Genomic DNA, 23,104 nt, shown 5'->3' with positions numbered 1-23,104 from the left:
TAACGTCCTTTGGATTAAATTTGCATTTTACATCTAGGTCACTTCACCAAAATGTAAATGTTAGCAAATGCCCAGAAAGCTAATCAAAGTTTCATAATAGTGTATGAATAGTATGAATAGTGTATGATGGTGTTTTTTTTTTTCTTTTCACACCTATAGATTTGACTGTAAACCATTTGACGTGTTTGAAGCTTGCTATCGTTAGTTCATCTTTTCTTGAGCAATTGGACCGCTCCATCATTACGTCTGTCTAATTGACACACATTCCACCTGCAGTTAGTGCGGAAATCACAGTAGCAAGATCTAACTCGGGTACCTGTAAAATACTTTGTGGTGTGTGTGTCAGTGAGTGCACGCGCACACACATGCTTGACGTTCTCGTTGTTTGTGATAGTGAGTGTATTTTTAGCTTGCTGTAGATCGAGGCGTGTGTGATAACGGCCTCCTGTGATGGCTCTTAAACTTTTTTTTTTTTTGCATAAAGTGAATGTCCCCTTTATGTGCGACTGTGCTTGAAAACCAAACACAGCAAACCAATAATGTCAGAGTGAGGGGGAAAAAACAGCCATTGTTCTTCATATCTGTGGTTTGAATCGAACCTTGGCCAGATCAATGTTACCTCTCAGGTGGTGCTATGAGCCCCAGCGTGGTTCAGACGCAGCGAGAAAGCAATTTGCACCTGAATCAACCCAACTGCCTGATGTAATCAAAACATACTGTGTAGTTTGCCTCAGGCTTACATAGAGCAATGGGTTCACAAAATGTTTTAAACTGGTTATTTGTATATTTCGTCCCCGATTTGGTCATGTCAGTTTCCACCCACCACCACCAGGTCTCCATTATCATACAACACCCAGAGAGGGTGAAGGCTGACAAGTGCTTCCGTTGAAACCTGGGAAGCCAGCAAATTGCATCACTTTTAATTATTCTGGATGTGCATAAGATCGGCAGCGAGTATGTGAATAATAATACCCGTCACATAACTGCTGCTTCTGCATGCACATGCAAAATCATGTGTTAAGTATAAACCAAGCGGTTTTGCATTGGGCCGCATCATTTGCCGACAAAACTATAACACTTCCCGCTACACTGGTAAGTCAAGGAATATTCCTTTGAATTTTACTATCCTACATTCATTACACGTATGCAGTGTGGGGGAAATAAGGCCGGACCGGCGGACATTGACCGGTAATTTTGGTATTTGTCCGTCTGTATTTCAAAAGCATCGGACCGGATGGCCCATGAAAAATTGTAAAGATATGGGTCTAATCTACTTCTAATTTTCTTCCAAATGTTACGTTGGGTGAATACATTATTGGCCCTTTTCCACTACCCTTTTTCAGCTCACTTCAGCCCGACACGGCTCGCGTTTCGACTACCAAAAACCAGCACGACTCGACTCGCTTCAGCCCTGCTTAGCCCCTAAAACTCGCACTGTTTTGGAGTGGGGCTGAAGCGAGCCAAAGCGAGCCGAGTGAGGCTGGGGGCGTGAGCAGACACTCCCCTGTGCACTGATTGGTGAGGAGGAGTGTCCTCACACGCCCACACACGCTCCGCGAGCGCGCTGGGATCTGTAAACACCGCAAACCCGGAAGAAGAAGAATTACGAATTACGAGAATTTCTGAAGCCTTATGCGCCTCGCCTCATCTATACGCTCTTGCCAGTATCTGTCCGCGTTGTCGGTGACAACAAGCCACAGCACCAAGACCAGCAACACTAACGACTCCATGTCCTCCATGTTTATTGTTTACTATTCGGGGCGTGAGACTACCGCTTAAAAGCTCACTGATGTCACTGTTTGCGCTGCTTAACGACATCACGTGACGTCCACCCACTTTCGCTAACTCCACCCAATGTGTCCACCCACTTCCAGCCAGCACGGTTCAGTGCGGTTGTAGTCGAAATGCAACTCCAACAGCCCCGCTCAGCCCAACTCAGCACGGCACGGCTCAGCCCGACTCAGCCGCGTTTGTAGTGGAAAAGCGGCATAAGTTGTACCACGGCCTGTGAAACAGGGGCTCCAATGGGCCTGACTTTAAATAACTCTGCCACCAATGGTTCTAGCCTCGCCAAAATTCACAGGCATGTCCCTCTCCCCGAGACCTTTCAAAGGAGCCCAGGCACGGCCCGATCCGACATCAGCAGTGAGAATGGATCGCGGAAAACTTTAGCACGAGCCCTGGCTCCAGCCGCTCATGCGCATGGGGATTTAAAAATTCATAACTTGGCCACTGAAGGTCCTACCCCACCAAACTTAACAGGCACGTCCCTCTCCCCGAGACCTTTTGAACCAGCCCAGGCACACGGCCTGATCCAATGTCAGCAGCGATCACAGATCACGGAAAGCTTTAGCACGAGCCCTTGCTCCAGCTGCTCGCATGTGCGGGGATTTAAAAATTCATAACTCGGCCACCGAAGGTCCTAGCCCCGCCAAAATTTACAGGTGCCTCCCTCTCCCCGGGTGGCACACTAAATAAGACAATAATAATACACTCAGTATTCACTGTTGTTTTTATTGCATAGTGCGGCTGAACTTGTGTCGTACGGTTGGCAGTATCTGACTGATCCAGTCAGTTGACAAATGCCGCTTTTCCACTACAAACGCGGCTGAGTTGGGCTGAGCCGTGCCGTGCTGAGTCGGGCTGAGTCGAGCTGAGCGGGGCTGTTGGAGTTGCATTTCGACTACAACCGCGCTGAACCGTGCTGGCTGGAAGTGGGTGGACACATTGGGTGGAGTTAGCGAAAGTGGGTGGACGTCACGTGATGTCGTTAAGCAGCGCAAACAGTGACATCAGTGATCTTTTAAGCGGTAGTCTCACGACCCGAATAGTAAACAATAAACATGGAGGACATGGAGTCGTTAGTGTTGCTGGTCTTGGTGCTGTGGCTTGTTGTCACCGACAACACGGACAGATACTGGCAAGAGCGTATAGATGAGGCGAGGCGCATAAGGCTTCAGAAATTCTCGTAATTCGTAATTATTCTTCTTCCGGGTTTGCGGTGTTTACAGATCCCAGCGCGCTCGCGGGGCGTGTGTGGGCATGTGAGGACACTCCTCCTCACCAATCAGTGCACAGGGGAGTGTCTGCTCACGCCCCCAGCCTCACTCGGCACGGTTTGGCTCGCTTCAGCTCCACTCCAAAACGGTGCGAGTTTTAGGGGCTAAGCAGGGCTGAAGCGAGCCGAGTCGTGCTGGTTTTTGGTAGTCGAAACGCGAGCCGTGTCGGGCTGAAGTGAGCTGAAGTGAGCTGAAAAACGGTAGTGGAAAAGGGCCATAAGAGTTCAGTTTACATGAAACTTTGCAGTACAGTATGATGCTAAGTGCCAAACTGCCAATCAGTGGTTGTTATTAAGTGCATTTTTTTTTCTTTCTTAGTAAGAATGAAAGTCATAGTCATATACTTTGTAGGATGTAGATTTACATTTTTAAAGAGTTTTTATTTTCTAAGTTCTAGTCCAGCAGATTTTAGTCTGAATGCTAAATGATGTTACCATGTCTAGTTTTGAGTCATTTTGTTACAAAGTTACTTGGAATCTCGTACTCAAAATTTACCTCTATTATGTTAGAATAGTTATATTGTTAATTATTACATTTCTTATAGACTTGGTATTAAAAATAGTCATTGATGACCTGTTTCATGAGTGTTATTATAGTACCTATATACGGGTATGAGTACCAGTAAGTTGTAACTAGCTGGAGCATCCTTGCCCCCCATACTTTTTTCTAGACATGGAACTGACCTGTGCTACTGTTTTCTTGGGTAGAACTTTAAGCATGTTTTTCTTGACATTTTCTCGTAAATTATATTCAATTTGTAGTGTAATTAGCAACTAATGTTTAGCGTAATTTGGCCTTTGAAGATCACAAAAATGTGCCTGGAAATAGCTGAGAAGCCATCTGCAGCCTGGGCCCCGGACCCCTGGCCGCATTGTTCCGAGCCTTTGGCCCGTCATTCAGACAGGCTGAAATTTGAATGAACAGACAACATTTCTGACTCGTATGTCCAGTGGCAGTCTGCTTAAAATTCCTTATTTCCCACACTGCATACTGTATGTATGCTATTGAATTTTTTTTTTTAAATGTCATTGTTACCGCCCCCAACTTTGTTGGAGGAGGTTGTTTTTACCTCTGTTTGTTTGTTCCCAATGTAACTCAAATTTGGAAGAAAGATGGGACATGGACCAAGGAACGATTGATTAGATTTTGATGCAAATCTGGATATGTATGTGGATCCAGGATTTTTTTTTTTTGTCCGTTCCCAACGTAACTTAAAAAGTACTGAACGGATTTTGATGAAATTCAGAGCATGGGCCAAGGAACAATTGATTAGATTTTGAGGCACATCTGAATATGTGGCTTGGCAGAGGTATGCACTTTACCAAGTCCCTTTCTAGTTTATTATACTTGCTACTCCTCCTACGGAATTGATCGGATTTTGATCAAACTCGCACACAATGTTCCCAGGTGGGTGTGCACAAAACTTGTCAAGCTGGTGGTGCCACCTCTTGTATTTATGATTTTATGGGCATTTTGAAATTTCAAACTCATTCACAACAACAGTGGCTGGTATGAGCTACCTGTACGGCCTCATTGAGGCACCTTTTTTTTTTTTAACAAAAACTTTTCTTGTTATTTCTCATTACATCCTGATAGCAATGAGTAACTCAAATCCTCTGACAATAGAAAGAAAAAAATGTGTCATCTGTGGCAGTCACAGGGACGTCAAAAGCCAATCCAGTCATTTCTTCAGTCCGAATGAAATGATCGGATAATCTACAGTTAAGCCCAGAAATATTTGGACAGTGACACAATCTTCATGATTTGGGCTCTGCATGCCACCACATTGGATTTGAAATGAAACAACTACAACAGAATTGAAGTGCAGACTTTAAGGTTTAATTCAAGGGGTTGAACAAAAATATATGGTTAAACATGTAGGAACTGTAGCTATTTTTATACAAATGCTCCTCATTTCAGGAGCTCAAAAGTAATTGGACAAATAAACATAACCCTAAGTAAAATGTTACTTCTCAATATTTTGTTGAGAATCCTTTGCAGGCAATGACTCCCTGTAGTCTGGAACCCATGGACATCACCAAACGCTGGGTTTCCTCCTTTGTGATGCTTTGCCAGGCCTTTACTGCAGCTGTCTTCAGTTGTTGCTTGTTTGTGGGTCTTTCCGCCTTAAGTTTTGTCTTGAGCAAGTGAAATGCATGCTCGATTGGGTTGAGATCTGGGGAGTGACTCGGCCATTGCAGAATATTCCACTTCATTGCTTTAAAAAACTCCTGGGTTGCTTTTGCAGTATGTTTTGGATCATTGTCCATCTGTACTGTGAAGCGCCGTCCAATCAACTTTGCTGCATTTGGTTGAATCTGAGCAGAAAGTATATCCCTATACACTTCAGAATTCATCTGGCTGCTTCTGTCTTTTGTCACATCATCAATAAACACAAGTGACCCAGTGCCATTGGAAGCCATGTGTGCCCATGCCATCACACTGCCTCCACCATGTTTTACAGAAGATGTGGTGTGCTTTGGATCATGAGCTGTTCCAATTCTTCTCCAAACTTTCTTCTTCCCATCATTCTGGTACAGGTTGATCTTAGGCCATGTACACACGTAGCCGGGTATTTTTAAAACCGAACATTTTCCCCCCCTCCGTTTATAAAAATTTTTTATCCACACCACCTCGTCTTCGAAAAAAATCCCTTCCACACATAACCAAACATCTGCGTTTTCAATCACATTCATAAGCATTCCAAACCTGTAGATGGCATTATTTCCCCAAATCCTACCCCCTAATCACATCAGAATAGCCCTCTGTTGGCGTCACTTCCGCCTAAACATAAAACATGGCGCCAAGCTCGTTCGTCTGAACAGACTCGGAGACAGAATTGCTTCTAAACACAATTTTGGAGTATAAACTTCAAAAGACACAAGAAAACGTTGATTGGGAATCTTATCAGTAGATGGGCTTCTAAAATTAAACATGTAAATAGCACCTGCACAATAATTAACGCTTTCAAGGCACTACTCCGATCTATTACTCTTTGTCCATGCTTAATCTGGCTTCTGCAGTAAACAAAGGTCGCACGTTTGACGTCAGGGCAGATTTGTTATTTTTTTGGCGCAGATTGTGACGTTCTAAAACGCAAAACTCCGGTTATCTCTGTCTACACGAAAAGGCATACACGGAGTTTTCAAAAATCTTCACTTTGCCCGGAGTTTTTTTAAATATTCGTTTTTGATGTGTTTTCATGTGGATGACAGGCCAAAACGTAGAAAAATTTCTTCGATTTAGCAGATACCCGGCTACGTGTGGACGGGGTCTTGGTCTCATCTGTCCAAAGAATGCTGTTCCAGAACTGGGCTGGCTTCTTCAGGTGTTTTTTGGCAAAGTCAATTCTGGCCTTTCTATTTTTGAGGCTGATTAATGGTTTGCACCTTGTGGTGAATCCTTTGTATTTACTCTCATGAAGTCTTCTCCTTATGGTAGACTTAGATACTGATACACCTACTTCCTGGAGAGTGTTCTTCACTTGAGTGGATGTTGTGAAGGGGTTTTTCTTCACCATGGAAAGGATTCTGCGATCATCCACCACTGCTGTCTTCCGTGGACGTCCAGGCCTTTTTGAGTTCCCAAGCTCACCAGTGCACTCTTTTCTCAGAATGTACCAAACTGTTGATTTGGCCACTCCTAACATTTCTGCTATCTCTCTGATGGATTTCTTTTTTTTTCAGCCTCAGGATGGTCTGTTTCACCTCCATTGAGAGCTCCTTTGACCGCATGTTGTGTGTTCACAGCAACAGCTTCCAAATGCAAACGCCACACCTGGAATCAACTCCAGACCTTTTAACTGCTTAATTGATGACAGGTTAACGAGGGAAGAGCCCATGCAGCCTTGTTATTTTTTTTTTTTTTGCAGCCTTCTGAGTCAATTGTCCAATTACTTTTGGTCCCTTGAAAAAGAGGCGGCTACGTATTAAAGAGCTGTAATTCCTAAACCCTTGCTCCAAATTGGATGTGAATACTCTCAAATTACAGCTGAGAGTCTGCACTTTAAGCCCATATTGATTATATAATTGTATCCTGAATATGTTTTTGTAAACAGCTAAAATAACAAAACTTGTGTCACTGTCCAAATATTTTTGGGCCTAACTGTACATGTCTGTCTACCTGCGCACACCCTGCCCGTGCACTCATTGTATGTGAGTAGAGTCTTCTACAAAGCTGGGCAGACATATTGCTAAAGCTAGTGAGCTAGTTGCACATGAATGGCAGCCAACATGTCCAGTTACACCTAAAATTATAGCTACAACTGTGAAACAAAGCAAGCAAAGAAAGACTGAAGTAGAAATGGCTACAACAAAAAAGAAATTGGATAAATGCCGCCTTCACGTACTGTCAGAATGATGGTAGATGCGAGTTGCCAACTTGGAAGTTGTACCCACTCACCTCGTAATTTTGATACCCAAGTTCCTGAGATGGGATGACCTTTCAACATGGTGGAGAAGAGGACAGTTTCAGTAGTGGACAGTATGTAATTGTTTATTTTTAGCAATACAACTATCGTTAGCTGTTACTGGTGTACATAGTCTTATCTGTGTACACTTTACTTGATATAGAACAATGCTATTTAGAACAGGGCTTTGAACCAGAATTTTTTTCCTATTGGTTCGTTCCGAACAGAAACGGAATTTTAACGTTTCCGGTTTTGGGTTCCACCATTAAATAGACGTTCCCGAACCGGTTAGAACAAAAAAATGTCGTTCCCGGAACGGTTAATTACGTTCCCTGTCAGCTGTTTAACAAATGGCTATAAAATTATGTCTCTGTCTCATCCAGCTTAAACCAAATGTAGGCTAATTCTATTACAACCTTCATTAAATAAGACAAGAAATAATTCAAAACAATTATTATTTCAAATGTTGGCGATTTGGATTCTCAGTATGTCTTCCCATCTACACAAACAGAAAAAGTGCCAAAAATGAAAAGATAATTCGTTTAGTGTGTTACCAAAGGCTAGTCAGGCCCTATAGAGGGCTACCGCATGACGTCACCGCGCCGCGAGATTTTGTTAGGCGCCATATTGGAAGACCAAGTACACATCTATGCAAGTACATACATACATAAAACAAACTACACCTGAAATGTAGCCAGGTCTGCCCTAATCTGGATCCGGGTGCAACATCGCGCAAACCCCCCCCCCCCCCCCCCCCCCCCCAAAAAAAAAAAAAAACACCAGTCTAAATCAGGACAACCATCACATAACTATAAACATTTTATATCAACTATTTTAACTAAATGGGCTATAATAAATAAGCCTGCAGGCAGCCACGGCGGGCTGCCTCAGAAAAGTAACCATTTGTCCTACCTTAAAACTCGTTTTGCATTTTCTGCCTCCTTTTTTGTATTTTCGACCCTCCGTTTATTTTCTTTCCTTTTCTGAAAACCCGATTTGTGTCCAGACATTTTGTTCTGCTACCAACGAACTAACTCGTCAGGTCTCGTCTCTCGAGCCCGCGATGATTCCCGTGGGAAGGGCAACAACTGATACATTTTTACAAACAGCCAATAGGGAGGTTGCAACGTTCAGGCTCTTCTTTGCTCAGACACTCAGTAATGCACTTACTCACTTTATCACATGGAGACGTGATAGTAGTCCACCTTCCCGCGCTGTCCATTCAGTCAGCGAACGTCACACAGGAAGTGAACCCCAGCAGGTCATAGAAACTTGCGCAGGAGAAGAATGGCTTTTTTATTTGTAGGCTACGGAAACTTTGAGGAACGAAATAAAAACCGGTATTAACCGGTTACCATTATTTTTAATAAGCGTTTCTGTTCCGGAACATAAAAAATAATAAAGTTTCTGGTTTCGTTTCTGTTCCATGTGAAATAGAAAAAGTTCCCGGTTTTCGTTTTCGTTCCTTGAACCAGTTCAAAGCCCTGATTTAGAATGTGCATTTTTTTTCATTATGGAATCAAATTAGGATTTCGCCAACAAACGAGTTAAAAGGAATCTTGCGTCTGCTATTTTTTCATTTCACTCTGACAACAAATTGCCTGAACATGAAATGCTAATAATACCGACTTTACAAGTGGGAAGTAGGACTTTCCGAATAGCATGTGAAGGCAGTAAAAGCAAGAGGTCAAACCAGAGTGAACATCAGGATGGCTTTTCAACAATGGCGAAAGCTCAAGGGAGTTATCTGGTTTGTTTCTGTTTTTTGGGGGGAATTTTATTAGTTGGATATGACGAGAGGAAGTGCCTTGTGGACTCCAGCAGTAATCAGGCAGTGTGTGTTCATGTGTTTTGGAGGAGTGGCTTTGGAAGGAGACCTGAACAGAGGGGTGGGATTTTTCCTTTGGATAATTTCAAAGTCTAACTGACTCTTGCTGGTTTCTTCAAAATCACCTACTCTTTTAATAAACGTGGCCTTTTTTTGTTGTGCAAGCTTCATATCTGACCATCCAGATGAAGGTTAAAACCTCCCATTCCTCCAGGATACTGCGAGCTGGCCTAGTGATTAGCGTGTCTGCCTCTCAACCAAGAGATCACAAGTTCTACTTGCAGTCAGGTCATACCAGAGGCCATCATAAAAAATGGTACCTACTGCTATCTGTCGAGGTACCCTACAATAAGAAGAAGAGAAGAACCCTTTATTCGTCACATGCACACTTCAAGCACAGTGAAATTCATCTTCTGCATTTAACCCATCTGAAGCAGTGAACACACGCACACACACACCCAGAGCAGTGGGCAGCCCAGAGCGCAATCAGGGGTTCGGTACTTTGCTCATGGGCACCTCAGCCCAACACCGCCCCACGTCAACCTAACTGCATGTCTTTGGATTGTGGGGGAAACCGGAGCACCTGGAGGAAACCCACGCAGACACGGGGAGAACATGCAAACTCCACACAGAAAGGCCCTCGCCGGCCGCTGGGTTCGAACCCAGAACCTTCTTGCTGTGTGAGGCAGCCGTGCTAACCACTACACCACCGTGCCGCCAGAAAGAAATTAGAGCGACTTTGGAGGATGCGAGCATCGATCCCGCTACTTCTCGCATGCTAAGCGAGCGCTCTACCATTTGAGCTAATCCCCCGCTATCCCCCGCAATACAGATGCGAGTAAAGGCCTCTGCATGCTCTTGCGACAAGGCTTTCGCAGATAGCTTTTCGCAGACAGTTGTAATTTATTGTTGAGCGGGGGAATAGGCGTGCGCGATGTTATTCACCGGCACAACGCAAGGGGGCGCGAAGTCGCTAGGAGTAGTTGGTGAGTGTGGTTAGTGGAGTGTTTATCCTCCGGTTACTTATAATGACTAGAACTTTTTTTTTTTTATAATGACTAGAACTGGAGTCGTATAGATGTACGTACTTCCTCAATCAACCGCTCTTCATGCTGCTCCATCTTCGCTCGTGTTTTTAAAAATGCCGGTCGTGAAAACAAAAACCGGGAAAGTAGGGAAGCGGAAGTGCGTGTACAGCGGGTAGAGTGGACCAATCAGAGCCCTCTTGTCTGCAGCGCTGTCTGCGAGGCTTCTGCGGTGGTCACAGTTTTTGGGAGGTGCGCGCAGAGCGTCTGCGAAGGTGGGGGGGCTACGCAGACACTGTCTGCGACACCGTCTGCGAGGACTGGGTTGTCAGCATAAATTGGCCTTAAGGTGTCAAACTCTCGTGGTTACTAGAGGGGCAAGAGGCTAAGGGCTATAGAAACGGGGATCGGCGCCGCCCGATGCGCCTTAAGGGCCTGGTTAATACTGGGATGGGAGACTGCCTGGGAGGACCAGGTCCTGGCATGGGATTCCAGTCCACATCTACATTCAGAAATGAAACATGCACCTGACCAGGAAAGTGTTTAGTCCTGCAAAAGTTTCGAATGTCATCATCATGATCAGTAAACAATAGCATCCTTCACTTACACAACACAAAACAGCACTTTCGGTCTCGCTACAAAACTGTTAACATAATTACACCCTTGGGTGTGAGTGCAGTCTGTTCAGCTTGTCATTTTCGCCTCTCTCTGTGTTGTTGTGGTTTCTTGTCACATCCATCACTTTTGCTCTTTTTCCCCCCCCGTTCCTCACATAGCGACATCGTTCTCAGAAAACCTCACGCTCATGCTATGCACGGCATAAATCACTGCTCGCGGAGTGAAAGAGAGAAAGAACAAAAGAAAAGGAGTGAAACAAAAGCCCCTGTAATCTGCCGACATGCCCACATCTTTTTACAGAGCACAACTTTGTCTTTGCAGCTGGGGGGTGAGATTGAGGGACAGAGACATAAACGAATTGAGAGAGGGATAGAGGGAGTGTCGGAGGAGGGAGGGTTTGACGCATAACTCTTTGCACAAAGCTGCTTCTGTTGGTTTCTTCTTCTCTGACTGCTGCTGTGGTCAGGGTTTCTCAGGACATCCAGTCCAGTCAGAGCGAGACAATGGCTTAAAAATGGAACAGCTTGAGTCAGCACAGGGTCACGACCACAGCTGGGCAAGAAAAAAGCATGAGCTCAGAATATTTCAGCCACCATTTTGCTTTCTGAAACATGGCTCATGTTCTAATGACGTTCTAGTCACATGCTAAGCATCATTTACTAATGTATGCTCTTTTATACTCACGCTCATTTACTAATACTAATTTACAAAATGAATAATAACGTGATGTAGGAATGTTACAGCTTTGCATCACATGAGGTTCCACGAGCCCAAACTGACCTATGATGAGTGCTTACCTTCCATGACCTTTCAGAAACCAAAATGGCCGTCTTCTCATCTCACCTTTTACAGGTACTCTTTATTATGGAAAGCTCTAAAAACACAAATGCAACCTGTTACTTATGAAGTGCTTTGATCCAGACACAATTCATGATTTCTCTGTGTTGCATGCTTGTTTTTTGTAAAACCTCAGATGTAGCCGGAGTTTAATTGTTGTCAGGTCAATTTATTTGGATCGCGCTTTTAACAGCAGACGTTGTCACAAAGCAGCTTTACAGAAAAATAAAGATTTTAAATTGGTAAATTTATCCCAAATAAACAAGCCTGTGGCGATGGTGGCAAGGAAAAACTCCCTGAGACGACATGAGGAAGAAACCTTGAGAGGAACCAGATTCAAAAGGGAACCCATCCTCATCTGGCTGATAACAGTGTGATTACAAAGAACTCGCTTCGATAACCGTGTGTCCTGTATGGACAAAAAGTGCAATCGCATAACCAGGAAATTAATTCCAGGCTTAACATGAAGTCCATTTTGTTGAAGTTTTCAACTGTTTATTGATAGAGACTTGAGTGCAAGACTGTTCATGACAACTGCAGTCCTAAAGTTATCATGGTGACTGTAGTCCTAAACCACCGTAGCAAAACTGTTAGTGTCCAGAGCCTTCTTTTAAGTGTGTCTTTCAACTGTCCATATGAGGCCATCCTCCACAGGAGCGATGTGATGAGAACCTCAGCCAGAAGTAGGGCATCAGGACAGATCAGGGGCTGTCCGTATGGGGCCATCCTCGTAGGAGCGATGTGATGAGACTCCAGCCAGAAGTAGGGCATCAGGACGGATCAGGGCTGTACATACGGGGTCATCCTTGCATGAGCTATGTGATGAGACTCCAGCCAGAAGTAGGGCATCAGGACGGATCAGGGCTGTACATACGGGGTCATCCTTGCATGAGCTATGTGATGAGACTCCAGCCAGAAGTAGGGCATCAGGACGGATCAGGGCTGTACATACGGGGTCATCCTTGCATGAGCTATGTGATGAGACTCCAGCCAGAAGTAGGGCATCAGGACAGATCAGGGCTGTACATATGGGGTCATCCTTGCATGAGCTATGTGATGAGACTCCAGCCAGAAGTAGGGCATCAGGACAGATCAGGGGCTGTACATATGGGGCCATCCTCGCAGGAGCGATGTGATGAGACTCCAGCCAGAAGTAGGGCATCAGGACGGATCAGGGGCTGTACATATGGGGCCATCCTCGCATGACCGATGTGATGAGACTCCAGCCAGAAGTAGGGCATTAGGATGGATCAGGCAGATTCGAAGAGCAGAAGAGGTATCTCAGGATTGACATGTAACTCGACAGAGAAGGGAAAACAGGTTGTTAGGTATGCCCGTTGTCACCTAATGGTTAAGAACTGTCTTCATTGTGCACTGAGTGCAAGCAGGGACCTACTATGACAGCATAACCAAAAGGGGGAGCCAGAAGGTAACACAAACATGAGGGAGGCCTGGGACATAAAGCAGTAGCCACTCTACTGCCAACAAACCTGAGTGAATGTGTACGAGCAGGGGGCAACAGCATCCATACATCCCAGTTTACCAAAACACTCGATGCCTGAGAATCCTCCAGACCTACTCCTTTACCTCATAAAAAGATATTAACACAAGGCTTGACTCAACACATATGTCTCGCTTGAAGACGCTGGAATTTGCAGCACACAGGATTGCGCTCAATAACCATTGTGCTTCCAGACAATAATTAAACCCAATGTTTCAGCACTGACTCAGTGCTGGATTTCCCCTTGGTATTTAGCTCACTCTAATTGCTGTGGCACAAGATGTTTCAGTGCGCATGTTATGGAGCTTTTTGCCTCACGTGTGAGGAAGACCAAGCTAAAATAGTGTCTGATCTTTGTAGATCCAAACATGTTTGAACTGTTTGTCTCTGTGTCTCTCTGTTGCAGTCTGAGTGAGAGCTTTTTCATGGTGAAGGGGGCTGCGTTGTTCCTGCAGCAGGGTAGCAGTGCACAGGGTCCGAGGACTCACTCCCACCACAAACATGCAGGTGAGTACACATACATTCAGGAATCCAGCCACAAACATTCAAGTGAGTGAGCTTCGGCACAAATGTCCTTTTCCTCAGGGGAAGAAAAATACATTCTCGGACAATTACAATTTTTAATTTACGTGAAACAAATTACGTCCTGTTGTCACTTCCTGTCTAGAAACAGCCGCTCACTCACCATCCCCTCTTTTGTCTCTCTCCTCACGTTCACAAAACCAAAAACTTACAACGTCAGGTTACTGAGAAACCAGAAATCACCGAAGACGATACTGAAACTGCAAAATTCAATAAAAGGTCAATATTGTGTTTTTTTTTTTTTTTTTTAAAGCTCTGTTGTACCAGGCTTTCGTCTAAACCGGGGAACAGGGGCGCTGCGCCCTCTTACTCTTGGCGTGCGCCCTGTTACCGAAATGCCGATTGAACCCCAAGTCACACTTAGGCCATGTACTTGTATGCTACTGCACAACATGCAATCTTTCTCAAAACGATCTTTTCTCCGTGAAAACATCCCAGCAACACCACGTGACAATGTGTCTGATCATCAAATACGTTATAATTACTCCAAAAATATTCCAATCATAGTAGATACACCGCCAGACGGTGCAAAAACAATCCGAATTGGCGTTTTCCAGACTGAGGCGCCATGTTGTTTACTTGTCGCGGCTGCTCTCACGAGATTTGACATGGGTTACATACAAGGTCAGCTGACTTGTAGAGCGAGATTTCTCGAGACTGAATGACCTTTCACCCACCGGCGCGGGAGCTTTTGACAGTAGTAGTTCGCGAGTTGTTTTTGTTGACACTTGGGCATTTAAAGATGTCATCCCGCGGCACGAAACGGAAGAAAGCCAAAGACTGTCCGGGACAGAAGATTACTTTTCTTTTTCAATGTTGACAATTTGTTACAATTTTCCTCTCAGATAGCCTCAGAATGTCCCATTGTAGCCTTAATTTTTCAAAGGCTTCGCACAGCGGAGGGGGGGACGGACAACCAGTTCCACCCCCACCCCCCCCCCCCACCCCCCTGCTTCGCTCCCTCGCCATGGTGAGCGCCCTCATACTAAATTTTTCTAGAAAAACCCCTGGTTGTACTATCACATTTTGGTTTGTTGCTGGATCTCAATTGATGGATATCTAGAGTGAGTGAGTGAGTGAGTGAGTGAGTGAGTGAGTGAGTTAAAAGGTTCTGTATTTTGCAGACACAACAGAATTCATTTTCATTTATTGCATTTCTCATCTACTTTTCTTTTATTGTGAAACCTAAAGACCTTTTGTTCTCCGTGTGATGCTCATGATACTGGTAGTACTTTAGTCTGTCAGGATGTTAATCTATTTTCACGTTGTCACTTTTTTTGTTTCTCAATCTGTGTGTCTGATCTAATTGCATAACCCCTTCCAATTTTTTCCTTTCACCCTCCAGATCCTGGACAGATAACCATGTGTGGGGGTGGAGGGTGGGGGGTCCAGAGCGTGTGTGATGATGCACAGGACCTGTATAGGTGTGATGGCCTCCTGTAAGCATAGTGTGTGTGTGAGGATTAGCTGGATTAACAGTTTAGTGCCACGTACACGAGGAGACGTACATGAGTTGAGTGCTTTTGTGTGTATAAAGGGATTTAGGACGAGAATACTTTGAATTTGTTTGAAGGTCTCTCCATGCTGTTCAATTTAAAAAAAAAAAGTCTCAGGTTACAACATCGCTGCTTGTTTTCCTGAAATTCTATGATCAGTCGAGCACAGAGCAGGCTGAGTAAAGCGGTCATGCTTTTACGCTGTCCTGCCATTCAGATGTCTCGGCATGCCCTTTGTTGTCAGTATTTGCGGTGATCTTCCTTCAGGATGTTTTTCTCCTTTACACTGCTTACCTCATCCGATGTTATCTCTGTGCTTCAGGCAGCTGCTCCTGCGTGACTCATTGTTGTGGGTCGTCTGCTTTCAGTTTTACATGTTGTCTTTGAATCCGAGCCCGTTCCAATCGAGAGCCAGCAACGTGAATGATGCGCTCGTTCTATTTTCAGAGACATGGAGTGTGACAAGAAACCAGGGATGGGGATATGAGGGGCAGATAGAGGGAGGGAGAGAGAGAGGCATGTGAATGCAATAGTTGATGACTCTGTGTACTTGCCAGTTGGAACAAGCAGGTTGACTGAATGTGTTATAACTTAGGAATAAAAACCTCTTTCTTTATATAGAACTTTTCATATAGTAGTAGGTAGCCGTCGATCGCGGGGGATGTGCACCGGCGGATGTTTCCAAGCAGCGTCTGCTGTGGCTATGAAGTCCAATGCGAGAGTTGCAGGCCACATCTCGTGCAGCAAAAGGTGGGGGCTTTCGCCCCTTCTCCTGTCAGTAAAAGTAGATTCTGCCGTGCTCAGAAGCTAAGCCATGATGGGCAGGCCAGGAGTTGGACTCTGGTTGTCAGAGACTATTTGAGACACACACCATATGGGAGCATTGTATAGATCGAGGAGCTTGTCTCTACCACCTCCGGCTGTGACACGTGTGTTTTATTTATATATATATATATATATATACACACACACACACTATATTGCCAAAAGTATTCGCTCACCTGCCTTGACACACATATGAGCTTAAGTGACATCCCATTCCTAATCCATAGGGTTCAATATGACGTCAGTCCACCCTTTGCAGCTAGAACAGCTTCAACTCTTCTGGGAAGGCTGTCCACAAGGTTTAGGAGTGTGTTTATGGGAATTTTTGACCATTCTTCCAGAAGCGCATTTGTGAGGTCACACACTGATGTTGGACGAGAAGGCCTGGCTCTCAGTCTCCGCTCTAATTCATCCCAAAGGTGTTCTATCGGGTTGAGGTCAGGACTCTGTGCAGGCCAGTCAAGTTCATCCACACCAGACTCTGTCATCCATGTCTTTATGGACCTTGCTTTGTGCACTGGTGCACAGCCATGTTGGAAGAGGAAGGGGCCAGCTCCAAACTGTTCCCACAAAGTTGGGAGCATGGAATTGTCCAAAATGTCTTGGTATGCTGAAGCATTCAGAGTTCCTTTCACTGGAACTAAGGTGCCAAGCCCAGCTCCTGAAAAACAACCCCACACCATAATCCCCCCTCCACCAAACTTTAAACTTGGCACAATGCACTCAAGGGCGGCACGGTGGTGTAGTGGTTAGCGCTGTCACCTCACAGCAAGAAGGTCCTGGGTTCGAGCCCCGGGGCCAGCGAGGGCCTTTCTGTGCGGAGTTTGCATGTTCTCCCCGTGTCCGCGTGGGTTTCCTCCGGGTGCTCCGGTTTCCCCCACAGTCCAAAGGCATGCAGGTTAGGTTAACTGGCGACTCTGAATTGACCGTAGGTGTGAATGTGAGTGTGAATGGTTGTCTGTGTCTATGTGTCAGCCCTGTGATGACCTGGCGACTTGTCCAGGGTGTACCCCGCCTTTCGCCCGTAGTCAGCTGGGATAGGCTCCAGCTTGCCTGCGACCCTGTAGAACAGGATAAAGCGGCTAGAGATAATGAGATGAGATGAGACAATGCAGTCAGACAAGTACCGTTCTCCTGGCAACTGCCAAACCCAGACTCGTCCATCAGATTGCCAGATGGAGAAGCGCGATTCGTCACTCCAGAGAACGCGTCTCCACTGCTCTAGAGTCCAGTGGCGGCGTGCTTTACACCACTGCATCCGACGCTTTGCATTGCACTTGGTGATGTATGGCTTGGATGCAGCTGCTCGACCATGGAAACCCATTCCATGAAGCTCTCTGCGTACTGTTCTTGAGCTAATCTGAAGGCCACATGAAGTATGGAGGTCTGTAGTGATTGACTCTGCAGAAAGTTGACGACCTCTTCGCACTATGCGCAACAGCATCCGCTGGCTCCGCTCCGTCAGTTTACGTGGCCTACCACTTCGTGGCTGAGTTGCTGTCGTTCCCAAACACTTCCATTTTCTTATAATACAACTGACAGTTGACTGCGGAATATTTAGGTGCGAGGAAATTTCACAACTGGATTTGTTGCACAGGTGGCATCCTATCACAGTTCCACGCTGGAATTCACTGAGCTCCTGAGAGCGACCCATTCTTTCACAAATGTTTGTAAAAACAGTCTGCATGCCTAGGTGCTTGATTTTATACACCTGTGGCCATGGAAGTGATTGGAACACCTGATTCCGATCATTTGGATGGGTGAGCAAATACTTTTGGCAATATAGTATGTGTGTGTATGTGTGTGTGTTTTATATATATATATATATATATATATATATATATATATATATATATATAGGGTTAGAAAAAAAATCTACCTTTTGGTGAAGTTGTTTGGTGAAGTTGCTTCATCCCACACTGAATAAATGAGAAAAATCCAAACATTAACTGAAAAATTTATTCAGGGGAAAAACAAATCCCTCATCAAGAAATCATTATTTTCATCAAAAACACATGTGCCACTATTATTGGCAGCCCGACATTTAATACTTTGTACACCCTCCCTTTGCCAGTAAAACAGCACCAAGTCTCTCCTATAACATTTTATAAGCTTGGAGATACAGAGCAGGGCATCTGAGCCCATTCCTCTTATATACAGCAGTGCTTGAAAGTTTGTGAACCCTTTAGAATTTTCTATATTTCTGCATAAATATGACCTAAAACGTCATCAGATTTTCACACAAGTCCTAAAAGTAGATAAAGAGAACCCAGTTAAACAAATGAGACAAAAATATTATATTTGGTCATTTATTTATTGAGGAAAATGATCCAATATTACATATCTGTGAGTGGCAAAAGCATGTGAACCTTTGTTTTCAGTATCTGGTGTGACTCCCTTGTGCAGCAATAACTGCAACTGAACGTTTGCGGTAACTGTTGATCAGTCCTGCACACCGGCTTGGAGGGATTTTAGCCCATTCCTCCATACAGAACAGCTTCAACTCTGGGATGTTGGTGGGTTTCCACACATGAACTGCTCGCTTCAGGTCCTTCCACAATATTTCGATTGGATTAAGGTCAGGACTTTGACTTGGCCATTCCAAAACAGTAACTTTATTCTTCTTAAACCATTCTTTGGTAGAACCACTTGTGTGCTTAGGGTCGTTGTCTTGCTGCATGACCCACCTTCTCTTGAGATTCAGTTTATGGACAGATGTCCTGACATTTTCCTTTAGAATTTGCTGGTATAATTCAGAATTCATTGTTCCATCAATAATGGCAAGCCGTCCTGGCCCAGATGCAGCAAAACAGGCCCAAACCATGATACTACCACCACCATGTTTCACAGATGGGATAAGGTTCTTATGCTGGAATGCAGTGTTTTCCTTTCTCCAAACATAACGCTTCTCATTTAAACCAAAAAGTTCTATTTTGGTCTCATCCGTCCACAAAACATTTTCCAATAGCCTTCTGGCTTGTCCACGTGATCTTTAGCAAACTTCAGACGAGCAGCAATGTTCTTTTTGGAGAGTAGTGGCTTTCTCCTTGCAACCCTGCCATGCACACCATTGTTGTTCAGTGTTCTCCTGATGGTGGACTCATGAACATTCACATTAGCCAATGTGAGAGAGGCCTTCAGTTGCTTAGAAGTTACCCTGGGGTCCTTTGTGACTTCGCCAACTATTACACGCCTTGCTCTTGGAGTGATCTTTGTTGGTCGACCACTCCTGAGGAGGGAAACAATGGTCTTGAATTTCCTCCATTTGTACACAATCTGTCTGACTGTGGATTGGTGGAGTCCAAACTCTTTAGAGATGGTTTCGTAACCTTTTCCAGCCTGATGAGCATCAACAATGCTTTTTCTGAGGTCCTCAGAAATCTCCTTTGTTCGTGCCATGATACACTTCCACAAATGTGTTGTGAAGATCAGACTTTGATAGATCCCTGTTCTTTAAATAAAACAGGGTACCCACTCACATGCATGGATCTGTACATAGGATACAGAGTTACATCCACAGACTAATGTTTACTGTGTTCAGCAGTGCCCTTGACTTCTCTGGGCTCGGAGGCATCACACAGTGAAAACGTGGAAATGTGTATTGTGGTCAGACAAATCAGTATTGCAGGTCTTTTTTTTTTTTTTTTTTGTAAGAAATGCTCTGGAGCAAAGACGAAAAGGACCATCCAGACTGTTACCAGCAACAAGTCCAAAAGCCAGGGTGTGTGATGGTATGGGGTTGTGTCAGTGCCCTTGGCAAAGGTAACTTACAGTTCTGTCTGTGATGGCGCATTAATGCAGAAAAGTACATTGGAGCAACATATGCTGCCTTCAAAATGACACCTTTTCCAAGGATATTTCAACAAGACAATTAACAGCCACGTTCTGCACACATTACAAAGGCATGGCTGAGGATGACGAGGGTGCCTGTCCCCTCTGTCCCCGATAGAGAATGTGTGGAGAATTTTGAAATGAAAAATACGACAACGACCCTGTACTGTTGCATATCTTAAGACTTGTTTGGAGAGAGAATAGGACAAAATAACAATAAAATGAATGAGGTAAAACATCAAATAATGTGCTTTTTTTTAATGTTTTGAGTGCAATCCATCTCAAAGATTATTTACAAATCATTGTTTTCAGTTTGAATTTCAGTTTCAACATACCCTCCCAACCTTTTCTGATTTAGGGTTGTACAAGATATAACAGAAAGCTGTTAATTAGCCAGACTTTTATACAGTGTCGGAAGTGATGCAATGGTATTTGGTAATTATACACCCAACCTCGAGTTTCTCCCTAATTTTAGTCAGGACCCACCAGACCCCTGTCCCCATCAGATGACATCTACCAACCAGGGAGGGCGTTGGCTATTACGTGCTTGTCCGTTGCACCACTCTTGAGCTCATTGCGGCACGGTGGTGTAGTGGTTAGCACGGTCACCTCACAGTAAGAAGGTTCCGGGTTCGAGCCCCGTGGCCAGCGAGGGCCTTTCTGTGCGGAGTTTGCATGTTCTCCCCGTGTCCGCGTGGGTTTCCTCCGGGTGCTCCGGTTTCCCCCACAGTCCAAAGACATGCAGGTTAGGTTAACTGGTGGCTCTAAATTGACCGTAGGTGTGAATGTGAATGGTTGTCTGTGTCTATGTGTCAGCCCTGTGATGACCTGACGACTTGTCCAGGGTGTACCCCGCCTTTCGCCCGTAGTCAGCTGGGATAGGCTCCAGCTACCTGCGACCCTGTAGAACAGGATAAAGCGGCTAGAGATAATGAGATGAGAGTAGATGAGATCCCCCAAAAGGCCCGAAGGTGGATTATGTTGTGGCGATGTCTGTCTGTCCGTCCGTCCAACTCCTCTCACAATTTTTGGAGGAATTTTACAGAACTTCGCAGGATTCTTTGTTATGACAGTAATACCCATACTGTAATTTCGTTAAACGGGAACTGAAGTCATTTTTAAACTTGCTTTATTTCTTAATTAGCGTGTTATTCAATTACGTTTTCAGTTTTAGTAACCTTATATCGTGACTCATATTGGCAATTAATTGCAATTAAATATTATACTTATCGTCCCATTCGGTTTTTAGCCATGTTGAATTTAGTTCGTTCGGTCCACAGCTGGCATCGCTTATCCGCGCGATCCTCACGAGACTTGTGCGAGACTTCGAGACGTGAAGTGTCAGCCAGGTGTCAGCGCCGCCATTTTGAACACTGTTTTCCAAACAAAGTATTGCACAAAAACGAGTTTAAATGACGATTACTGCCTACTTTTTTCAAACTTTCCTGATTGCTATCAAAAGAAAACAAAACTCCTGGCTTGATTATGTCAGCGTTCGAAAGAGGGCGCGCGCGTCTTTTGACGACGTCAGCAGATGTCGGTCACTTTGATTTCCGCTGTACGATTTACTTCCGTCCTACGATGTCTCGCACAGGTCTCAGCGAATCTCGTTTAGGGCCATTGCTTTGACATATGGACTGATATATATTACATAGCATATTTCAAACACTCATAACTTGCTATAGCAGTGACAAAATAGCTGTCAGAAACGCGTTCCTATATTTAATAAAATGAGAAATACAATTTTGAGAATAAAAAAATTTGCCTTCAGTTCTCCTTTAAATTGGGTCACATTTTACTAGAGTTACAGCCCTTGATTAACAAAATTATACTTTGACAATTTCATGAGAGTGTGTTTTTTCCTTCTGAAATCAACTCCTCTCACAATTTTTGGAGGAGTTTCACGAAACTTAACAGGATTCCTTGTTATATGTCAGTATTGCACATATTGCAATTTCGTTCAGTTCGGTCGCGTTTTCCCAGAGTTATGGTATAGCTACCAGTGGAGATCTTGTGCTCTCGGAGCACTCTTCTTTCCATCCCTGTATCTTTTTAAAATGTTCACAAATGTCATTATTTTCAGCCTAGGTCACAACCGGACGTACGATTTTTTTGGCCGTGCAATTTTTGGCGTTTCCCAAATCGCTGCATTTTTTTTGTTCGTGGAGAAAGACGCACGTTGGCCGTAAGTTTGTCTTGCAACCTGAAAAAAACGTAAGCGCCCGTAGAGTTTGTTTGACATGAAAAAGAACCTCTGCAGCCAGTCTACGGCTCGAAAATCAGCACGTCACACGCGCGCCCTCCGTGCGTTTCACGCGCCCCCTCCGTGCGTTTTTTGCACGTAGACCGGCCGTAGGAGCACGTACAGTACGGCCGGTTGTGACCGAGGCATTCCGTCTGAGATGCGCTTAAACAGACCCTTTGTTGTCAGGCTGTGAGTGAGGCATGACATGGTCTCTTACCTTGACCTGAGGTCAGTTTTGTTCTTTCTCTTATCAAGGTTAAAGGTCAGAGAGTGATCGGGGATCAAACTGGTGCTTGATCAGCAGAAAAGCACCTTTGATCCAGAGCTGCTTTGTTTTCCTTTTGTAGACATGGAACAGTAAATCAGATGACGTTTTAAAGGTCAAACCTTTCACTCATGATGAATAGATGACTTTAGACAGTGTACAGAGCACTTATGGATGAATATGTCATTCAGTGTTCATGATGATGCTTTAAAAAAGCAAGAACCGGCTGTATATTTGCATTCCTACAGCCGAAACTCGGCATCTTTCCATTTCCTTAAATCCTGGTTCTATTCAGATACGGGTCTTTGTCACTCTCCTTTTTCTCAGACACACATTCTCACCATGCCAACCGTGGCAGCGTGACTCACTACTGCAATGATGGATGATCGCTCTGGTTACCTGAAGCATTGCCAGAAAAGCAGAAAGCAAGAACAACAGCCACAGAGGCAGAGTGTAAAACAACATCTGATCAAGACCCAAACTGCTAATTAACGCAAATGGTGGTTTAAATTTATGAGCTCGTCTGGCTGCCATCTCTGTCTCTCTGTGCCACGTGATTTTCAGATCTGTGTACTGGGGTCGTA

General features: G+C 44.6%; 1 protein-coding gene across 2 annotated transcripts in view; it reads left to right on the top strand.

The window, feature by feature from the left end:
* ssh1a (slingshot protein phosphatase 1a) overlaps positions 1–23,104 on the top strand; it is a 151,652-nt gene that overhangs the window by 80,706 nt on the left and 47,842 nt on the right. For both annotated transcript variants that reach the window (XM_060906783.1, XM_060906784.1), the window contains one exon: positions 13,683–13,783. In XM_060906783.1, the coding sequence (XP_060762766.1) occupies positions 13,683–13,783 (101 nt within the window). The remainder of the gene's footprint in view (positions 1–13,682; positions 13,784–23,104) is intronic.

This window comes from Neoarius graeffei, chromosome 24 (genome assembly GCF_027579695.1).
Source record: "Neoarius graeffei isolate fNeoGra1 chromosome 24, fNeoGra1.pri, whole genome shotgun sequence".
Classification (NCBI taxonomy): Eukaryota; Metazoa; Chordata; class Actinopteri; order Siluriformes; family Ariidae; genus Neoarius; species Neoarius graeffei.
The sequence above is the reverse complement of the archived record's forward strand: the minus strand, read 5'-3'. Positions and strand labels throughout refer to the sequence as shown.